The 19,799-nt window shown below is 29.6% G+C and overlaps 1 protein-coding gene and 1 long non-coding RNA gene across 2 annotated transcripts in view; one reads left to right on the forward strand and one right to left on the reverse strand.

The window, feature by feature from the left end:
- Window positions 1-495: 495 nt before the first annotated feature.
- LOC126917859 (uncharacterized) lies at window positions 496-1,469 on the reverse strand. The gene is made up of 2 exons (XR_007711101.1): window positions 1,366-1,469; window positions 496-1,013 (listed from the first exon to the last, which is right to left on the reverse strand). It is a non-coding gene; the product is annotated as an uncharacterized LOC126917859 (long non-coding RNA).
- LOC126917846 (protein angel homolog 2) overlaps window positions 1,420-19,799 on the forward strand; it is a 28,410-nt gene continuing 10,030 nt past the window's right edge. The window contains exons 1-4 of the mRNA XM_050725196.1: window positions 1,420-1,568; window positions 5,225-5,612; window positions 5,676-5,854; window positions 18,132-18,505. Of these exons, the coding sequence (XP_050581153.1) occupies window positions 1,485-1,568; window positions 5,225-5,612; window positions 5,676-5,854; window positions 18,132-18,505 (1,025 nt within the window). The 5' untranslated portion in view covers window positions 1,420-1,484. The remainder of the gene's footprint in view (window positions 1,569-5,224; window positions 5,613-5,675; window positions 5,855-18,131; window positions 18,506-19,799) is intronic.

Below are 19,799 nucleotides of genomic sequence, written 5' to 3' on the forward strand. Positions count from 1 at the left end.
TTGAATAACTATGAGATGACCGATAACGCCCGCATAAAGTAATCACAAATTACTTATAAAAATAATTACAAATTTAATAAAAGATAATAACAAAGATCTATACTGAAGTAAAATTTTCGAAAACAAGCTGTAGTTTTGCATATGCTATTTTGAACGAAGTATTCGCAGAAGCTGTTTATTTAGATTCGTAAAATGTGATAGAAAGATAAAGGGAATGATGGCCGATAAATATAAACATAAACAGATCGCTAAACAATGAACAAAGCGGCCAACGAGTCGGCTATGGTTACACTTGTGATTTGTGCCTCTGTCACAGATGCACATATATAGGCCAGATCCAATGAGCTAGTAATGACAGTATTTTGCAAATATTTTGGATAGGAACTAGGGTTGAGCAACAATTACGTGAATACCACAAATGTGTTTAGAATAATGGCTTCGACAGTAGGCCTCAAAATCCATGAAAATCTGTGATAAAGGCAAATTTCTAAATAATTGTATATTTTACCATTATCACCATTTATCATTTTTATAAACGAATACATATACAAAATAGATACATTACGTCAGAAATATTATTCGCAGCTTATCAACTACTGAAATTACTATTAAAATGAAATTTAGGTTTTATTATAACAAAAACATTATCATGAAGAAAGTAAATTTAATGTTAAACTTAAATATCATTCCACTGATCCATTAACATTCAAAAGGAAAGATATTCTTTTCTTCTCTAAAAGACTATAATAAACAATTAATTCCTCTTTCAGACGCAACTAAATTTAATTATCCGCAATTCTGTTATTTTCATATTTGTCTATTTCGGCATGAACTTTTCTGTGGTACCGTATAATGAAGCTCTTGTAACAAAATAGAACATTTCTAACTTTATAGGTTCTTGTATGTGCTAGCGTAAAAACATTCGACATTTGGCCGCTGTTGGTAGCACTAGTTCGGGAACAACCGGAACCATAAGCGTCAGCGCTCTCATTTCCTCTTTGATATAATTTCGTCTAATAATACAGATCAATTAAATAAATGTATATACATTTTTACAGCAATTTTAAATTTCGATAAAGATTATTAATGAGTTAAAATGGTTAAATGAATTATACAACTTTTAGAGTAAAAAATAACGGTATGTGTCTATCAAAAGTTTTTGTTAAAGTATAATTAATATATAATCACGTATGAACTTTTCTCTTTATTAAGATATAATTTTAATTATATTGTTATTTAGCTATTTGATATATAGTTTGTCGAGATATAAGTATTGAATACATCCAAATAATTACAGAATTTTGAAATTGACTATTGTATCAATTGTCTATTGTACATTATGACTACGCGACAGTATCTACTTACATATGTATGTTTGCACGGGTGGGGAAAATATGCTTACGTTTTCTGACAACAGATGACATAACCTAACCTATGCACCTGCGTATAGTTATGTATTAATATCCCCACTACTTAATAAATAAATGAATACAGCTAGCAAGTTACCACGGAAAATTTACGTTAAAAGACTTGACGTCTTCTTCAGACTTTTTCGTTACAAATCTGAGGTATGATAACATTATTCGTTTTTTACTTTTTCTTTTCCTATGTATCATCTCATATTATACAATAAGGTTAATATTATTTCTTATTGAGTTACATATATTCATAATGAATTCATTTATAAAAATTATATAAATAAAAATTTCTAGTGCCAATATCGTATCCTCAATTTTTCATTTAGTGTAAAATCATAATGTTACATATATCCTTATGGTTTTAGCTTACATGATTTTGCAAATTTGTCCTTCCTATTTGTTATAATTTTGTTATGTTACATATGTACTATTTACAATATTTATACTTCAAATTGAATTTCGACAAAAATACTTTATTAAAATATTAAAATAGTGATACAAATATAACATTCTGCATAACATTTTTAAATAATCATCTTAATTGTTAGAACTTTCCAAATAATTTCTAATTTGTATGTCATAAATACTATAAAAATTAAGTAACCCATAATTCATATTAAGAAGCCTTTTTTTATTTTATTGAATAACTATAAGTAATTTAAACAGATAAAAAATTCAAACAAATATTTTCTTAAGAAAAAAGAAAATACAATTTTTAATATATTAGGGTTCTTAAATTATATCATTAAGTGTTCCAAATCATTTTTGAAAATTTGAATAATATAAATGGAACATAGATATTGTCTCATTGTAAAAATGCCTAACTAAATCAAAAAATTAAATCCATTTAAATAGGAAAACAATGTGATTTTATTATTGCAGACAAATATACAAATAAACTTAAAAGTTATTCAAGAAGGTACTTACTAAAAAAATTATGTATGTTCTAAATCTATATATTACTTTCATAAAACCTTTATTCTTAAAAGAGAATCTAGTTTAAGTAACATAATGTTTAGAATATTACTCAATATAATAAGCATTCAACAAAGAGTAGTTCTAACTTTAATACATTTTTTCAAAAAATATTTAATAAATTATAGAATATTTTAAGTATTTTAAAGATTTATTATTAAATTTGAAATTTGATTTTGAAGCCATATTTTGCAGCTTTTATTTAATGTAAAAAGTTTACTATGTATTTAATAATAGATGCAAATTATTACATAAGATGTTTATTGCATCATGATAATGTTATACTTATATTATAAGGATTGATTGGAATATTATGTTCATATAACATCCTGAATATATGATAAAATTTAAAATTGTCTAATATTGGCTAATATTAATGTAAAAATAGTATATGTATTAAAAATATGAAAATAGGACAGTTATATAAATAATCTGTACAGTTTGATGTTGTATATACTTATACAATGAAATATTTCTAAATAAGTAGTTATTGTAATTTATAAAGAGCATTATTATTATTGTGTAATATTATATATAAATGTATACAGATTTTAAACATTTTTATTAATTTTTTACTGAATTTTGAAATTGTATAAATTCAATTTTAAGTTAATGTATGAATTAATTTTTCTAATTAATTGATATATATTAAGTGTTCTGTATAATATCTAACAAGAAGATGGCAAGAACTGCAAAGTCTTGTATAAGTTTTGTATTCACATTTTATGTTCATTCGATGCTTTAGATCGATGGTAAAATAGCTCCAAAAGAATTTGAATGTGTGGCCCTTTGTCTCCCAGGACATGTGTAAGAATATGCAGGACTAATATAAAAAATAAAAAGAAATAAATAATTAAAAATAATTAAAAATTTATCAAAATAAACTGTAAAAATTTAAAATTAAAATAACATAATATTAGTATTAAAAGGACTTTATAAAGTAAGATATAAAAAGAACTTATTAATTTCCTGAAAACAGTGGGCCATGTACTCAAATCCTTTTAGAGCTGTTTTAAGAATAACTTAAAGTATTGAATGTATACACATCCAACTGATTTAAGATTTCACAGTTCTTGCCATTTCCTTGTAAGATAAAATCAGTGAAGTAATTAAGATATAGTCTTATGGAAAGATTTAAGAAAACAGTAAAAGATAGCTTTGAAAATTTATCAATTTAATTAATTAAAATTTTTCTTTATGCACTTTATCAAACAGAAATTTCTTTTTTGTACACAACATATTACTTGGAATTTATAAAGGCTGTTTTATAATAAGTAGGCAATATTTAAGGGAAGGATTTGGCGCTTAAAAGCAATAAAAATGTTTATATCAACATATGTCCTATTTGGATCTGTTTATACAATATAGTATAATTTGATTATCTTTATAGACGATGCTGAAAATGATTTTTTTGTATTTCAATACATGCATGGAAATGTCTTGCTATCTATATGTTCACACAAACTTTTTTTATTTATTAATATCTGGTTCTACCCTTAACCTTTATATTATGTAGTAGTCATCTCAAAAATTGGTGCATACCATATAATTAAACCATATGTTTTATTTAATTAAAAAAATAATAGAATCAATATTAGAATCAATATTAATCAATATATATAAATATAATGATATTTTAAAAATATATCTCGTAACATGCTATTTAGTCCATGCTGTATATTTAAACATTTAGGTTAATTTACATGATTTAAAAATGTTTTCTAATATAAAGAAAAGTTAAATTATCTATATATATTTTAATAGTTTTAATAATTGTTTTATTTTGATAATTAATATCATATATTTAATACATTCTTCAATTTCAAAATTGACTTATATATACAATATATTTATCACTTTCTATTTGACCACCCTTTATAAGATAAATTTCAGAAAGCACTTGAACAAATATTTGTTTATTTTTAATGAGGAGCTCTTATGCTGACTTCCATTTCCTCAACTTCAGCAACTCATAGGAAATGAGTATCCTTTAAAAAAATGTACCACTTTCTAATCTCTTTAGGATCTGTATTTCTGAAAATTCTTTTTCATCCCACGCCTATATAATAAAATAAGTATATTGTCCAAATTTTGCTCTTCTAAGTACAGCGGTTTGGGATAAGCATTGATGAGTGAATCACCAACTTTTACATTATATAATATAATATATATATAGATTTATTTTAATAGAATACATATATGTATAATACTAGAAAACATTATAATGTAAATATTAGAAATTTATTATTATTATATTATTATTAAATAATTTATATTGTATTATTATTATATTATTGGAAAAAGTAACTTTTTGATAATATAAAGAAGTATATATTAAATTAGTAAACATATTTTTTTACTTATTTATAATTTCTTGTTATTTAGTTATTAGACTGCGGATATTCATGTAAAAACGTGTTTTTACGAACACATAAAAATGGAACATGAATAGAAGTACTTTTAATGCTTTTAATATTAGAAGAAATACTTTATTCTGAATTCCTTTTATATTGTTGAATATTTTATGTATTCTATAGATTTTTGTATATTTAAATTTTTCATAAATGTATAAACATCCACATAGTCTAATCATTATCAATTATTGCAATACTATAGGATCTTAATTACTTTATTGGTAAAATATTTATAAATTATTTTAAATTGATTATTAGTAAGAAAATAATCAGTTAATTAATAAAAGAAAAAGATCATGGAGTATTAATAAAAAATGAAAATTCATTGTGAATATATTCAAATTTTAATAACATAAAAGTAATTATATAAGAATTTTGAAGGTTAGTAATTAAAACATAGCTTTGTTGTTTTTTCAGCATCATTACTATGATATTGTTCCATTTTTACCCTTTCATATGTCCGGACTAGCTGCAAAGCAAGTATTTTTGAGAAATTTTTGTAAAAACATATTAACATCTGAGAGACTATCTTGCTACAATTTGGTGGGAACAATGGCAAATTCAGCTGCACAACAGAAATTAAATCAGGCATCAATGGAACCATTCTTGGAAACATATTACGCTTCTAGTAATAATTATGAAATTCCATTAAATTTTTTACCAGAAAATTTAACATGTGAAAGTAACATGCAAACAGTTCTTGGGACAAATGCATGTGTTGAAACTCCAATGTTTTTAATGGATAAGTACATGTCTGATAAACAGAAGTATAAAGCAATGAGACAATGGATACGTTTTAAGAAAGGTAAGAAGTAGTATTAATATCACAGAAAGAAATGTTTGATATTCATTATATAAATTTTTCCAGAGAAGCTGACCTCTAATTCTGAAGAATCTTTTATTCTGAGAGTATTATCCTTCAATATTTTGGCACAATATCTATTGGAAGCATATCCATTTTTGTACAAGGCTCATGACAAACAGGCACTGTCTTGGAAGATTAGGAGGCAGCTTCTCTTGCAAGAGATTTTAGGAGCACAAGCTAACGTTAGTTTTTTAAAGTAATTTTGTGTATATATTTCTATATAATATTAGAAGCACAGATGAGGTACAGGGTATTCACCTTGCTATCATAGTAATCCTGCTATCAAGCACTGAAGGCCCACATCGATTTTGATGTCACTTCCAATTTTGGCAGTCCAATATAGAATCAATATAGAATCAAATCAAATAATAGAATCAATAGCAGTTAAAATTGGAAGTAACTGTAACTACGAAATTTTAAATAGGGTAGTTACAAACGTTTGCAATGAGATACCAGAAACTATTAAATGATATAATTTTTTTTCCTCTATTCAGGAAAGTTGAAACTTTTTATTAATTAATTACTTCTTAGTGTGCAAAAAGTTACTTCTATTATTTAGTTTGCAAATTGAAAATAAACTTTTATTTTGTAGTTTTTTAAATAAAACATTGAAAATATAAAAAATATCATTGTAGTATTTTAAATTTATTTTATATATAACATGGGTCAATTTGTCATGGACTTGTCATCATCATACATCCGGTATAATGACTTTTTTTTTAATTATTTTGTTGTGACGTGTATATAATAATAGAAATGATAAAAACGGGCAATCGGACTTCAACGACCCTGAAAAAAAATAGTATACTGTCCTAGTTTATAGTATGGCTTACTCTGTTTTATGTAGTAGAGATAGATCTTTAAAGCATTAGGCTTTATTGGCGCTATGAACGTTATCGTTGTAGTATTTGTTGTGCTACACATTTTTCCGACTTTGCGACCACCGGTAACTCTTGTCCGAAATGATATTTGCCAAATCGATTCATCTATTGACGATAACTTTTGAACCAATGGATTCCTAAAGTCTACACCGTTATATTTTATTTATTATTTCTTAGTTCGTGCCTTTCGGCTTTGGACGAACTTTCAGTTTTACATCACTTATGTCTAATTCTTTTCTTACATATCTTCCTCCCCTCTTTCCACTCTATTCTATTGCACTAGAATTATTCTATTCTTTCAGTTATTCTATTCTCTAAAAACTAAAACTAGGAACCACTAATGACTAAAAATTATTGCAACTTTGGGCTTTAGTCTCCTTGTTGTGCATCCTTCCTGTCGTTTGCTCTTTTCTTCTCTATTATTGCTTTCACTTCTGCTAAACCTTCTCCCGTCTCATTTAGTACTTTTCCTATGTCCTTTGGTCAACCGTTATATTTCGTCTCTATTTATCGAATACTATCAGAGAATAGAAGAAGTTTAAAAAAAGGTGGTATGAACGGCATTTTATTTTTTTTAGAGGTCATTGAGATTCGACTGATCATTTTTATTATTTCGTTCGTTATATACGCGTCAGAACAAGATAATTAAAAAAAGTTTCATCAAAATCAATGAGGATGTCACACCGCTAGGTTCATCGCATTCTGATATTTATTCTATAAGATATAAATTTGTGATAACTCAGGTAGAAGGTTCCAGTTTCGATCGAGTAAACTTTATGAGAGGTGTGATTGACTATCTGTAACCCCGCAATCAATTCCACATGAGCTGCAGCATTGTATGTGAATTCATGCATAAAATGGTATTTAAATCATTAAATATCATTCATTTTGATATTAATTGCAGTAGTTATTTATAAAGTAGACGACTTCACGGATTTCAATGACATTGAAATATGTTGTCAAGGTTAAAGGTCATTTTGAACAAGTTTTGCTTATACATGTTCTTCCCGTCTTTCGGTTTTGGTTTCTTGAATATTCAAAAAAAGCTTTAGTTCAATTTACGTTACTTATGATTGCACTTCATTCTGGTATAAATGGACGTCTCACGGCTCACGGCGTCTGTACTTTTATATAACTCAATCTAACTCATTTTTGATAACCATTTTCGATCATTTTCAGAAAAAGAAAAATCAATGGGTTAAGTTTGAGTTAGATAATTATTCGGCTGCCCACGCTGTAAAATAAAGTAAAGTAATGAACAATAAGACAAATAGAAATGAATTGCTTAATTTGATATTAAGCAATATGGTTTATACTGTGGAATACCACAGACTAATAACATACATGTTGTAGACAGCAAAATACAACATACAACATCAAATATATTTCTACAAATATCTCGGAAATTAAAGTCGAGTGACAAGTAACATTTAGAGGGCGAAGTTGTTCGGGATGTTGACCATGATAACATATTTTAAACTTATTGAACTTGGTGAAATCATTTATTTTGTTGCAGTTACTCCAATTTCTAAATCAATTAGGCGCGGAAGAAGTTTAGATCTTATGAAGTGTATCTAATATATTCAGTACATATACTGGAAAGCTTTTCCTATTCAAATTTGTTCATTATAGAAATCGCCAGTTTATATGTATTCGATAGTAGATAGTAGATAGCAATTAATCTCGATGTATGTAATTTGTCTCCGCATCCGTGTGAAATGAAACTTTATTTCTGCGTAGGTGCGGTGAAAGTTCTCGAAAAATTACTAAAATGTATGAAAATTAATGAAATTAATGTAATTTCAACTTTTGAACAATTAGAAACAACATAAAGCACTTAGAGTAAGAAAGTAGTTGTGATAAGAAACGTTCTGTAATTTGCAAAAAACAATAGGATAGTCACTAATTGTGCGTCTAAACTTGGTTTAATAACACATACATGATTTAAATTCCAGTGTATTTATGATTTGGCATCGGTAGTATCGTGCAGCCCGATTGGTTTAAACTTGTAATACGAGTACAACAATCGCGTGTTCGTATACATTGCACTATTAGAAGTATAGATAAACTTGCTGAATTGTACAGTATCAGCAACAAAAAATTGTAACATAATATCAAAATGTGGTCACGTGAAATTGTCCTCAAATTTGTTTTAATTACTACGGCTGCCGACGTTAGAAAATTGTTAGACTGTTGCTTTTTTTAGTGGATATAAATTGTGCACTATATCAAAGTACTCTAATTTGTAGCTGGTATACTATATACTATCTCCGTAAGAACTAGGCTTATCCTGAACCTCATCTGTGCTAGAGGGCTAAAAATCTGACTCCTTAATATATTTCTCCGTCGGAGAAAAGGGATTATGAACTCTACCAAACAAGAATCGCGTAAGTAGCGATTAAATAAATTGATTCAATAGGTACTTAATGAGGTGTTTCTAAATTTTATACGTATCTGTTATCATAACATGATTTATGGCTTTCTTTATACAGAGATATACTCCCTTTTTCTTATAACTAGGACAAAAGATATAGATACACCCTATACAATAAACGATAGGACACCTCAGGAATTTTTGTGTTTCTTTAAGTTAATGCAATGTAAGAAGATTTTTTATAGATCCAGAGGCATATACACTGTTTCTTCATGGTAAAATAGAAAAGCTTCGATTGCTGCTTAAGTTTTTTAGAAGTTAGGAATTTTATAGGTATTTGATTCGTTTATATAAAAAACAGGTCTGACAAAATGATGGGATAATAAGTAAGATCTCAATAAATACGTATTTAATTGTATTGAAGCAGTTTTTGTAAAGTGATATTAATAATGGTAATAATAATTAGTTATAATATTAATTATCAAATTCTCGTGGAAAAGAGTTCAAAGATACTAAAACAAAACCACTTTAAATTTAAAAAGAAAAATGTGAGTGTGAGGAACATAATTCAAATCATGAAGATAAATTGCAGAGAAAGTAGGAGTAGACATTCATATGCAGAATATGCAACGAAAACAATTTAGAGGAAAATTGTTGATGTTATAATAGAATTGGCAATGCGAAACCTTTGTTTATGGACATGTTTGTTCATTTTTATAAATGAAAAAGGAAATGCTTCGAGTGAGAGAGTTATAAAAATAAGATGGCACACAAGTACAAGATGCGATAATTAAGGCATTAATTAGTATGATATTACCAATATAAGATTTTTTAGGAGAAAAGGGCAACCTATACATGAAGAAATAATATCATATGATACCATATAGCGATATAGCGACGGTTATTAAAAATTCTTTAATAATAATATAATGTATAATGCATAATAGGATGTATATTTGAGTGTCCTAATTTTAACATAATAGGAATTTGGGACGTGTCGTCACGAAATATATGTACAAGATGTTAAAAGGAAGGGTTCAATAATTTGGGGCCTTATATTACATACTCACAGAGAAGAGTAAAAAATGTGTAATCAATATAAGTCCTAAAAACGATCATTCCGATGTGAAATTAATTTTTATTAGTTATTAGCGTTGGATATCTCTTTGTAACGCTTTAAATGTGTAGCCATTTGAGAGTTAGGAGTTTGAGAGAAAATGTTCGTTGACGGCCTGGGTAGGTTAATTTCGAAAGCATGCGTCTGGCAATTGGAAGGGGTCCGGGTTCGCTGCTGCACCAATCTGATCTGTCGTTTATTTTTTTTCTCTACAAATGTATAGTCGTTGGAAATTAAACATGAAAAAATCAGAACATGTGTTTTGTATGCCAGTTCCGAAGGATGCATATTTCTCCATTAAAATAGTAATCGGATGTTGTTAACAATAGTGAAGACTGTGCCATTTACACTATGTTTCAATTTATACAGTAATTTTTGTTGACAGTAATAATTTTGTATTTAGAATGTTGAATTAATGTTTCTAATTCTTCCGTGTCGAAAGAGAAATAGTGTGCTCATAAATTATTTGACGAACTTGAAGCCATCCCGTGTCCTTCGTACTAGCGCCAACATCCTTCTATGTTACTATGTGTGTTTTCATATGGAACGCGTTTTTTCATGCTTGATTGAATTTTCAACAACGCCATTTGATTTCATCGGTTATAGTTACATTAAATGTGTTGTGAAAAAACTCACGATATCGAACATTAATACATAATAAAAGTTGATTTTACATCTAAAGGATAGCTTTTAGGACCTATGTAGATTAGGCATTTTTTACTCCTTTTGGCGAATACTATAGGCCCATTAATTACTGGACCCTTTTTATAACATTTTCTGTATACATAATTTATTTAGATCATATCATTAATTGCATAAATGATACGAAATCACAATAATTAAGCAAGAATCGAAATTTACATTAAAATAATCTATAAATCTTCATATAAATTATTATTCAAGTATAAACTGTATACTCCAGAAATTATTGATATTATTAGCAAATAGTAAAGTAAAAGATAACTTTTTTTATAAAAATGATTACACTCCTCGTCAAAAAAATAATCCAGGTGTGCTATCCTTAATTTCTTAATGATGCGTGTCAAGTTTTTCGTCTGTAATGTATAATATCAAAACATTACGAGCTCAGAATATGTGGTTCGTTGAAAATAATTGAAAATATTATGAGGTTTAGTGTGTAACAAAAAACATTGTTTTATTTTAAGAACGAAATGATAACACACTCTGTTAATATGTTTAGAAATTGCTCAGTAGTTGATGATCTATCAACGAGTAAAGATTACAGTACAATGTTATATAAATTTGCAAGTATGGGACGCGGAAAAAAACTAAACGAGTCTGAAAAAAGCAAATTCTTGAATTAAAACAGTAACGGTTATCAGTAGCAAAAATATCAAAAGTAATAAGAAGAAATCGTAAAATAATACACAATTTTTTAAAAGATGTTGAAGATTATGGCAAAAAGAAAAGTACTCGGCCGTCATCGTTATCCGATCGTGATAAGCGAATAATTTTACGTGTAGCTTCCAACTCGCAGTTAGCAACGAAGCAAATAATGGATAAATCTACTATTAGTGCCAGTGTTTCAAGTGTTCGTCGAGTTCTACTATCCTGCAAAGATATTAAGATGTAAGAGGCTAAAATTGAAAGAGAAACCTTCGTTAACAATGAAACACAAAGTAGAACGTTTACGCTTTGCAAAAGAAAAAATGCATTGGAAAAAGATATGGAGAAGGGTACATAAATAATAAAGGTCCGATACATAAATTTAATCAAAGAACAAATAAATAATCATGCAGAACGCATCTCTGGACCTGATTATATCTTTCAACAAGATAATGCATCTGTACACACATCAAGATTGGTCCAATCATATTTTAATGAAAATAATATATCTATTTTGCCGTGGTCTGCACGCTCCCTGGTCTTTAATATTATTGAAAATTGCTGGGCAGAACTTGTTCACGGCGTATACGCGAATGGAAAGCAGTATCAACACGTGCAAGAATTAAAAAATGTGTGGCGGCATTCGACAGCAACTAGTGTCTTAGCGTTTAACTAGTTTAACTAGTTTAGCGTCTTAGCGTTCGATTTTTCTTCCACGACATCTAAATTAGAAGAAAAGCAACAGTACCCCAGCAGCGATATCTATACCAACAGTAGAACCTATCTCTGCCTCTACACTAACACCGGTACTATCACCACACAACGATCGACACGACTACTATTACACCTCAAATGCAATTGTACGCGAATGGGATACGTTAAGTCAAAATTATATTCAGAAACTATATAAATCGATACCAAATCGTATAATAGAAGTAATAGAAAATAAAGGGGGATGTACCCATTATTAAATAAGTATATACGTTTGATGAGTAATTATTGTTAGTTAAAATTTATGTTGATTATTATTTTCTTATTGTACATGTGTTATTGTTTCGTTCTTAAAATGAAACAATTTCTTTTTTATTACACACTAGACCTCGTAATATTTTTAATTATTTTCAACGAACCGCATATTCTGAGCTCACAGTGTTTTGATATTATACGTTACAGACGAAAAACTTTACACGCGTCACCGAGAAATTAAAGATAGCACACCTGGGTTATCTTTTTGACGAGGAGTGTAGTTGTCTTACGCAAATTATCTTACATGTCCTATCATTTTATCGCATCCATTTTTCACATAAATATGTAGGTTAAATTGCTATGAAAATATGTAAACAGCTCTCAGTCCTGTATCATGTTACTAATAATAAGGGCAGATATAATTTATATATATTATATAATCTTTAAAATTTTATTACATTGTATTAACTTTAAAATACACTAAAAATTGTTGAGTGGCCTGTTATTTTGTCTTGAAGTAGGGGGTAGCAGGGTAAAACCGGGTACCATTGTTTTTCTAAGAGAAGACCTGTCATATGCACTCAATTCGTGGTGATAGATCCGAGCTGGTTCCCCGACCATATGAGAAAATCTATCGATGTGGACGGCTACCACTTTAAACATCTAACAAAATAAGGTGATTTACATTCTTCCAATTGAAATTCTGTTTTTCGTATTCAAGGTCACTTCAAGGTCATGGCATTTGGTTCGTTGAACTCGCCTTTATCTCAAGTATAACGTTGCATTATATACAATGGATGTTAGTATATAAAACAAAATTCGATGACCTTGAGGAAACCTCGAAGATAATCTTCACAGAGCATTTTTTGTCACCACTAGATAAACGCCTTGGAACCATTAAAATTCTTATTAGTTTTTATTTTTGTTATTGTTAATCCCTTAAGCTAGGAGAGGATATATACGACTGGTATTTGCTCGAGTTAATTGTTTGCTTGATGAATCGATTCTATAATCTAAAATAATACATACTTCCCACACACTTACAGTTCCCGTGCGAATGACCTACAAAATTTCTTCTGCTGCTTAAGGGGCTGATAGTAGCAAGAAATAATTGAAACGTTCGATTTAAGCGAAACACTGTAATTTTACATAGGTACCTACCCGGTTTTATCTATACCCATAGGATAAAACTGAGTACTGGTATACCGGTCAATCACACGGATTTTGACGAGAACTATTATAATTATAATACTTTGTTGTGACATGCATATAACAAAAAAAAAAAAAAAAAAAAAATAAAAAATAAAAAATATTGAAAATGGGTGGGTGGACCCCAATGATCTTGAAATATTATTCTGGAGAAAAATAAAATACCGTTCACATAAAGTCATGGATCACAAGGTGCAACGGGTAAGAGAAGTTTATGTCTGTTATCTGTGCCCACAGTCTTATATTATGTTCGTAACCGTAGACACTTAAAGAACTTCGAATAATCTTTTTCTGAATGGTCGACTAGGGAGTGGTGATAGAATTTGAAGAGGCACAATAAATTTTTCTATTAAAGCTAATTGTCCTGTATCTTATAGCATCAACAAAATTTATATGCACGATGACGTAAGTAAACAGCTTCAAAACCAACCAACCAGAAGTTATCTGTTTATTCCCGATTCTGGAAATAGCAGTTAGGCACATTAGGTTTAAATTCTATCATTGTTCGTCTATCATTAAAGTTTTACCGCAAATGTGATAATTCGGTAACATGAGTATTTATGCCACCGGCTCTCTTACTGATTCGATGTACCGTCGAAAACAATAGAACGATATGCCGCATGTAATCATACCAGCAAACTCAATGAAATTTCGTATGCTTGCTTTTTGTGTATTAGATAGTACTAAAGTAAAATAAATTTTTTTACGGTCCGACCGCCCGTTCTTATTATGTTTCTCGTTATATGTACGGCACAACAAGTAATTAAAATAGACCTCGTCAAAATCTATGAGGACGTCACACAGGCAGGTTTACCTGGATACTACAAAATCATATTTCCCTTTCATCTAACAATAAGCATCGTATCTTTTAAGAAGAAAACTATAATTTTCTAGTTGATTCTAAGATTTCTGCCTCTGTTCAGAGCGTGTTTTGTTCTCTGATCTTTTTTACTATGAAAATGTATTAGACACCCGGTTTTACCCCACTTTCCTCTGATCTATAATAGAAATGAATAATAATATATAGACATATATATATATATATATATAGATATAATAATAATATAAATGAAGTTCACTTAAAGATTTTATAAATATTAATGTTTTTTTGCGTTTGGGACATTATCATGTTATTAGTCATATTTGATTCAGATTGTGTTTCGAAGTACCGTATTTGATACATAGAATGCGTTTATATTTTTGGAAACCAATTCTTCTTTATTTTCTTGTTTTTGGTATACCTATTTTCTTTTTTTTTTTTTTGGATCAGTGTTATGCTATTTTCGTCGTTGTGTGTTTCAAAAGTGTGATCATTCTCATTATTTTTTAAACCATTCAATAGCATTTTTAGCTTTGTATTTCATATAATAGCATGAAATAGATATTGATATTTTATGATCTTGCACAATATCTGTTCCTTCGTGTCTAATGTTTATCATTTCTACATTTGAACTTTTTATAATATATCTTTTGTGATGTCATTCTATGGGTTTTCTATCTCATAGCGTCAATCCTTCAATAAGTACTTACGTCAATTTTTCTTAAATTAATTTTTATCATTGTTAACAATTCAATGATGAGTCATAAAATCGCAGTTTCTAGAATCGGTTATAGCTATTCTCCTTTACAAGGAGATTTTATTAGATGTGTAAAAGAAGAACTGTTTCTGAGTTGACATTGCAGAATCTTTTGAACGAGGCTCTAAGTCCTCATGATTTGACTCGTTCCGAATTAGTTGCGATATTTACATTTATTATATTATATTTACATTTGTATTACATTATATTTACATTTACTTTTTTAAATAATAAAAATAACGTATTACTGATGAAGTAGCTGGAAATTACAGATATATCAGAATACAGTGTGAAGAATTAGTATTGCCACATTTAAATCCATATCGAAGATCAAACCGGCTCCGTATTCCTAAAGAAGAGTAGGTTAATTATCATTCCTTGCTCATGCATATTTATTAACGAGCAGAAGAACAGATCGTCGAATCAATCATATAACAGTGCTGCGAATACGAGAGGAAATTTACAATTTTATAAAATTCACTGCACTCGAGCACTCTAAATAGCTTTGTCACTCGACGAAACTTTTGTCATTGGATGCTACTTAAGTTATAATTATGTAGCATCCTCAATTAACAAATGTTAAGATTTGGACTCGCGAAAGACCACATGCAATAATTTCGAAGGTTTTATCGAGAATGGGACTTTTACACCAATTTTTAATGTTTGTGTTATCGTGAATAGAATACACTCCTGCTCCTCATGGGCCACCTTGTTCTCCAGATTCAGCACTATTGCAATCTTTTCTTTGCTGTGTCTCTTTGCTGAGTGAATATCGTTCATAGTTCGGTTTCGTAATTTATATCCGTTGAATGTTAACGTTAAATTGAGTATACTTTCCGTATACTTTACGATTAAAGATAAATTCTGCCGAAAAGAAAAGATTTTTGCTATTTTATTATGTTTACTTACGATGCCGAATACTTATCGGAGTTACCATTGTTTCAAAAGCAGCCGAAGTGAAATGCATCGAATTGAACGTGGCTTTTATCATTCGAAATGGAGAATTATATGTAATTTTAGGGGAAACTAGGGACCGAAATGAGGAACAAGTTTGGGACTGTTTAAATAGCGAGATAGAAAGGAAAGAAAGCAAAGAAAAGAAGGAACAAAGAAAGGAAGATATGCGATATGTGTAATGATAGATTGGGATTATTAACTTGTATCGATAAACGCTACTTTTCTTACATCTGTTGCATAAATAATAAAAAGATTTGACTTTGAATTTCAAGGTCACGGTCATTTCTGCACCAACTTTTTTTTTTTTACAAATTTCCATTGATCCGAAAGTTTAGGATCGGGCTGCAGTCTTTTTTTACACTTCCTTTCTTTATATAATGTGTACATAAATGTATAAAGTGCAACGACGCAAGGACTCGCGTAAGCAGAACACAGCTACTAAAACACAGATTGCGTTCCGACACGGCAGTCCCTCTATGCGAAGCAACCAGATACGAAGCTGCGCTGATCGTTTGAAATAACGTCGACGACGAGTACAAGTTCTTTTTTTGTCGCAATGTTCTCGAATATCTTACCCATGACATTTAATAGGGATATGGATCTGTAATTAGTAATGTCAGTATTCTTATCCTCGCCGCATTTCTATACTGGTGCTTGTTTTCCATTGACTGGGAGAGTAGCCAGAAGTTGAAATAAGCCCTAAACAAAATGAACTCATAATTCATATAAAATATTGATAATCAGAGATCTCATCTTCACCTATACTCTTGTTGATGTTCAGACGTTCACTATATACGTCGCTAATGCTAATAGAGAATTAGCTGTGCCTAGAATACTAATACAGAAGTAGCGTCATTGAAGTAGCGTCACATGAAGTAGCGTCATTTTTAGAATTTGTATAGACTGTCTCGAAGTGATCCGCGAAGAAATCAGTTATAAGTTACAAGACAATTAGATTTGAGGTATCGTGTTTAGGTATCCTATCTAAGCATATAATAAGTAAACGGAGAATCAGCTTTGCTACTATATAAATGATACTATATAACATTATTTGACAAGTAAAATGGCTTTCGTTGGATCTAATCTCGGTCACCAACAGGCGGATTTCTGTTTTACCTTAAGTTTTATCTTAAGCATCAATCTAACAATAAAATTGATAAATTGAGTTTTCTGAAATCATACGACAAAGTGTTTATTGCCATACGAACTGTTACTTTCGAGTTTTTGATTGGGGAGTGTGAATGCAGTAAAATGTGTAAAATCATGTTTATTCCCTAATATTTAAACTGTTATCCTATTAGTAGAGTCTCAAATAATGCATGCACATTTATTTTTATTTATTTAGCGGCTTCCGCTTCTTATTTATGTTACGACGAATTTTGTGTTATACGTTTCAATAAAGATAAGATGAAACGAAAATTAAGTGGAAGATTTCAAGGTCAAAGCCGATTTGTCGATCATTGTTTTAACAGATCTCAATGGTATAATAACAAATAATTTTGATATACCCCGTATAATATTCTATTCTATATCTTCATGTGTGTATTTGTAGATTTGTAGAAAAAACTTCATTTTCGTATCATCCTATCTTTACTGAAATCTGTAGCATAAAATTCGTTGCTATGTTTTAGAGCTTGCTGACTTAAGCATAATACATATAATTCAATGAGATTGTTACCAATCTAATTAGAGTTTTGGTATCATTATACGTTGGTATTCTAGGAATATATTTTGGCATACTTACGTCGAAAATTATAAACTAACCTGTTTTTATCTAATATGCTTATTTAACCGAGAAACGATATTAGATGGTGAATAGTATTAAATAAGTTTGAAATATAATAGAAAATAGATTTGTAACATAAAATATTGATGGTGTTTGTGATTAAAAGTTACTTAAGAACTTTTTGTGATTTCCTTTCAATTTTACTATAATTATTTTTATTTCAAAGTTCTATTTTTTGTTAAAGTTATCATTTATAGAAGAGTATCTAAAGAGATTTTTTAAAATTATGTGGTTGGTGATTTCAGGTGATTTGCCTTCAAGAAATGCAAGAAGAACATTTGGAAGAATTTTTGGTTCCGCTCCAGGAGTTAGGTTACAACTATTTATATAAAAAACGAACAAACGATAAAAAAGATGGATTGCTATTCCTGTATCGATCTGATCAGCTTATTTTAATAGACCATGCAAAAGTTGAGCTTTATCAATCTGGTATAGAATTGTTGAATAGAGATAATGTTGGAATTATTGCAAAACTGGCAGTTAAAAAAAATCCTGAAATACAATTGGTGATTGCTACAACCCATCTACTTTACAATCCGAGACGACACGATGTGAGATTGGGACAAACTCAACTTCTTTTAGCAGAAATTGAGAGGATTGCTTTCCTGGAGAATACAATGTAAGTAATTTATCTTATTTGTTTAAGTTTTTATTCAACGAAGGGCAAGCAATACATTTTAAATTACATCGGAATATTAAGTAAATAAATAATACGGAATAAATATTTGATTTTTTATTATACTTACATTGTAAAACTTTGAAAATTATGTTACGAAAGTGAAAATTTCCTACTGTCCAACAAATTCATCGTTTTTTGAAATACTTTCGCTTATCTTTACAGAAAAAAGACTAAAACCGATAAGTCTATTGGAATTTATAACCAGTCAATGTTATCAAGTCTTGAAATGAATTTCCTGAAAGTGATTCTTTTTAAAAGCTGATTTCTTACGTACTAAATCCGAATCACGTAGGCGATATCTATCGTCCGCCTGTGCTAGTTGCACGGGTCTGACGATCGATTGCTTTGAAAGCAGTCTAGGACTAAACCACGATCAAATAAATGATCATATGATTATGCGATTGTGGTCTAGATCCAAGTCAGTGCGATCTGATTGTGGTGGACAAGTTTATTTATTTATTTATTTATTTATTATTGCTTAGTCCGTGCCTTTCGGCTTTGGACGAACTTTCGGTTTTACATCTCTTAGGTCTAATTCTTTTCTTATACATCTACCTCCCCTCTTTTCCACTCTATTCTATTGCACTCCCTTAGTTATCCTATTCTCTAAACACTAAAACTAGGAACTACTAATGACTAAAAACTATTGCAACTTTGGGCTTTAGTCTCCTTGCTGTACATCCTTCCTGTCGTTTGCCCTTCTCTTCTCGATTATTGCCTTCGGTTCTGTTAAACCTTCTCCCATCTCATTTAGTACTTTTCTTATGTCCTTTGGTGCTCCCGTTATTTCACATTCTTCTATCACATGTCTCAGGTCTTCTTCTTTCCTTCTACATAGTCTGCATCTTTTTTCTCCCTTTTCTTTCCGGTATTCCCTTGCCTTGATCTTGTTTCCACATCTGAATTTCTGTAATGTATATTATATTTGGATTCCTTTATCCTTTTTCCCCTCTCTTCTGTCCTCTCTTGTCCTTGCTTATTAACCCTGCTACATTCCTGAAGTACATTTTCATCCCCTTTGTAGTCCCCCCCTTATTCCCTTTTTTCTTTTTTCTTTCCCTCTCTTTTTTTCTTCCTCCAGCCTCTCCTCATTTTCGTTCCATCTGTACCATCTATTTTCTATTTTTAGTTTCTTATATCCAATCTTTACGCATTCGCCCTCTTCCCTTCTTACTCTGGCTATTCTTCTTATTCGTTGCTGTATCTCCCTTTCTTCTCTTGTCAGATCGTCATC

Source organism: Bombus affinis, chromosome 6 (genome assembly GCF_024516045.1).
Source record: "Bombus affinis isolate iyBomAffi1 chromosome 6, iyBomAffi1.2, whole genome shotgun sequence".
NCBI lineage: Eukaryota > Metazoa > Arthropoda > Insecta > Hymenoptera > Apidae > Bombus > Bombus affinis.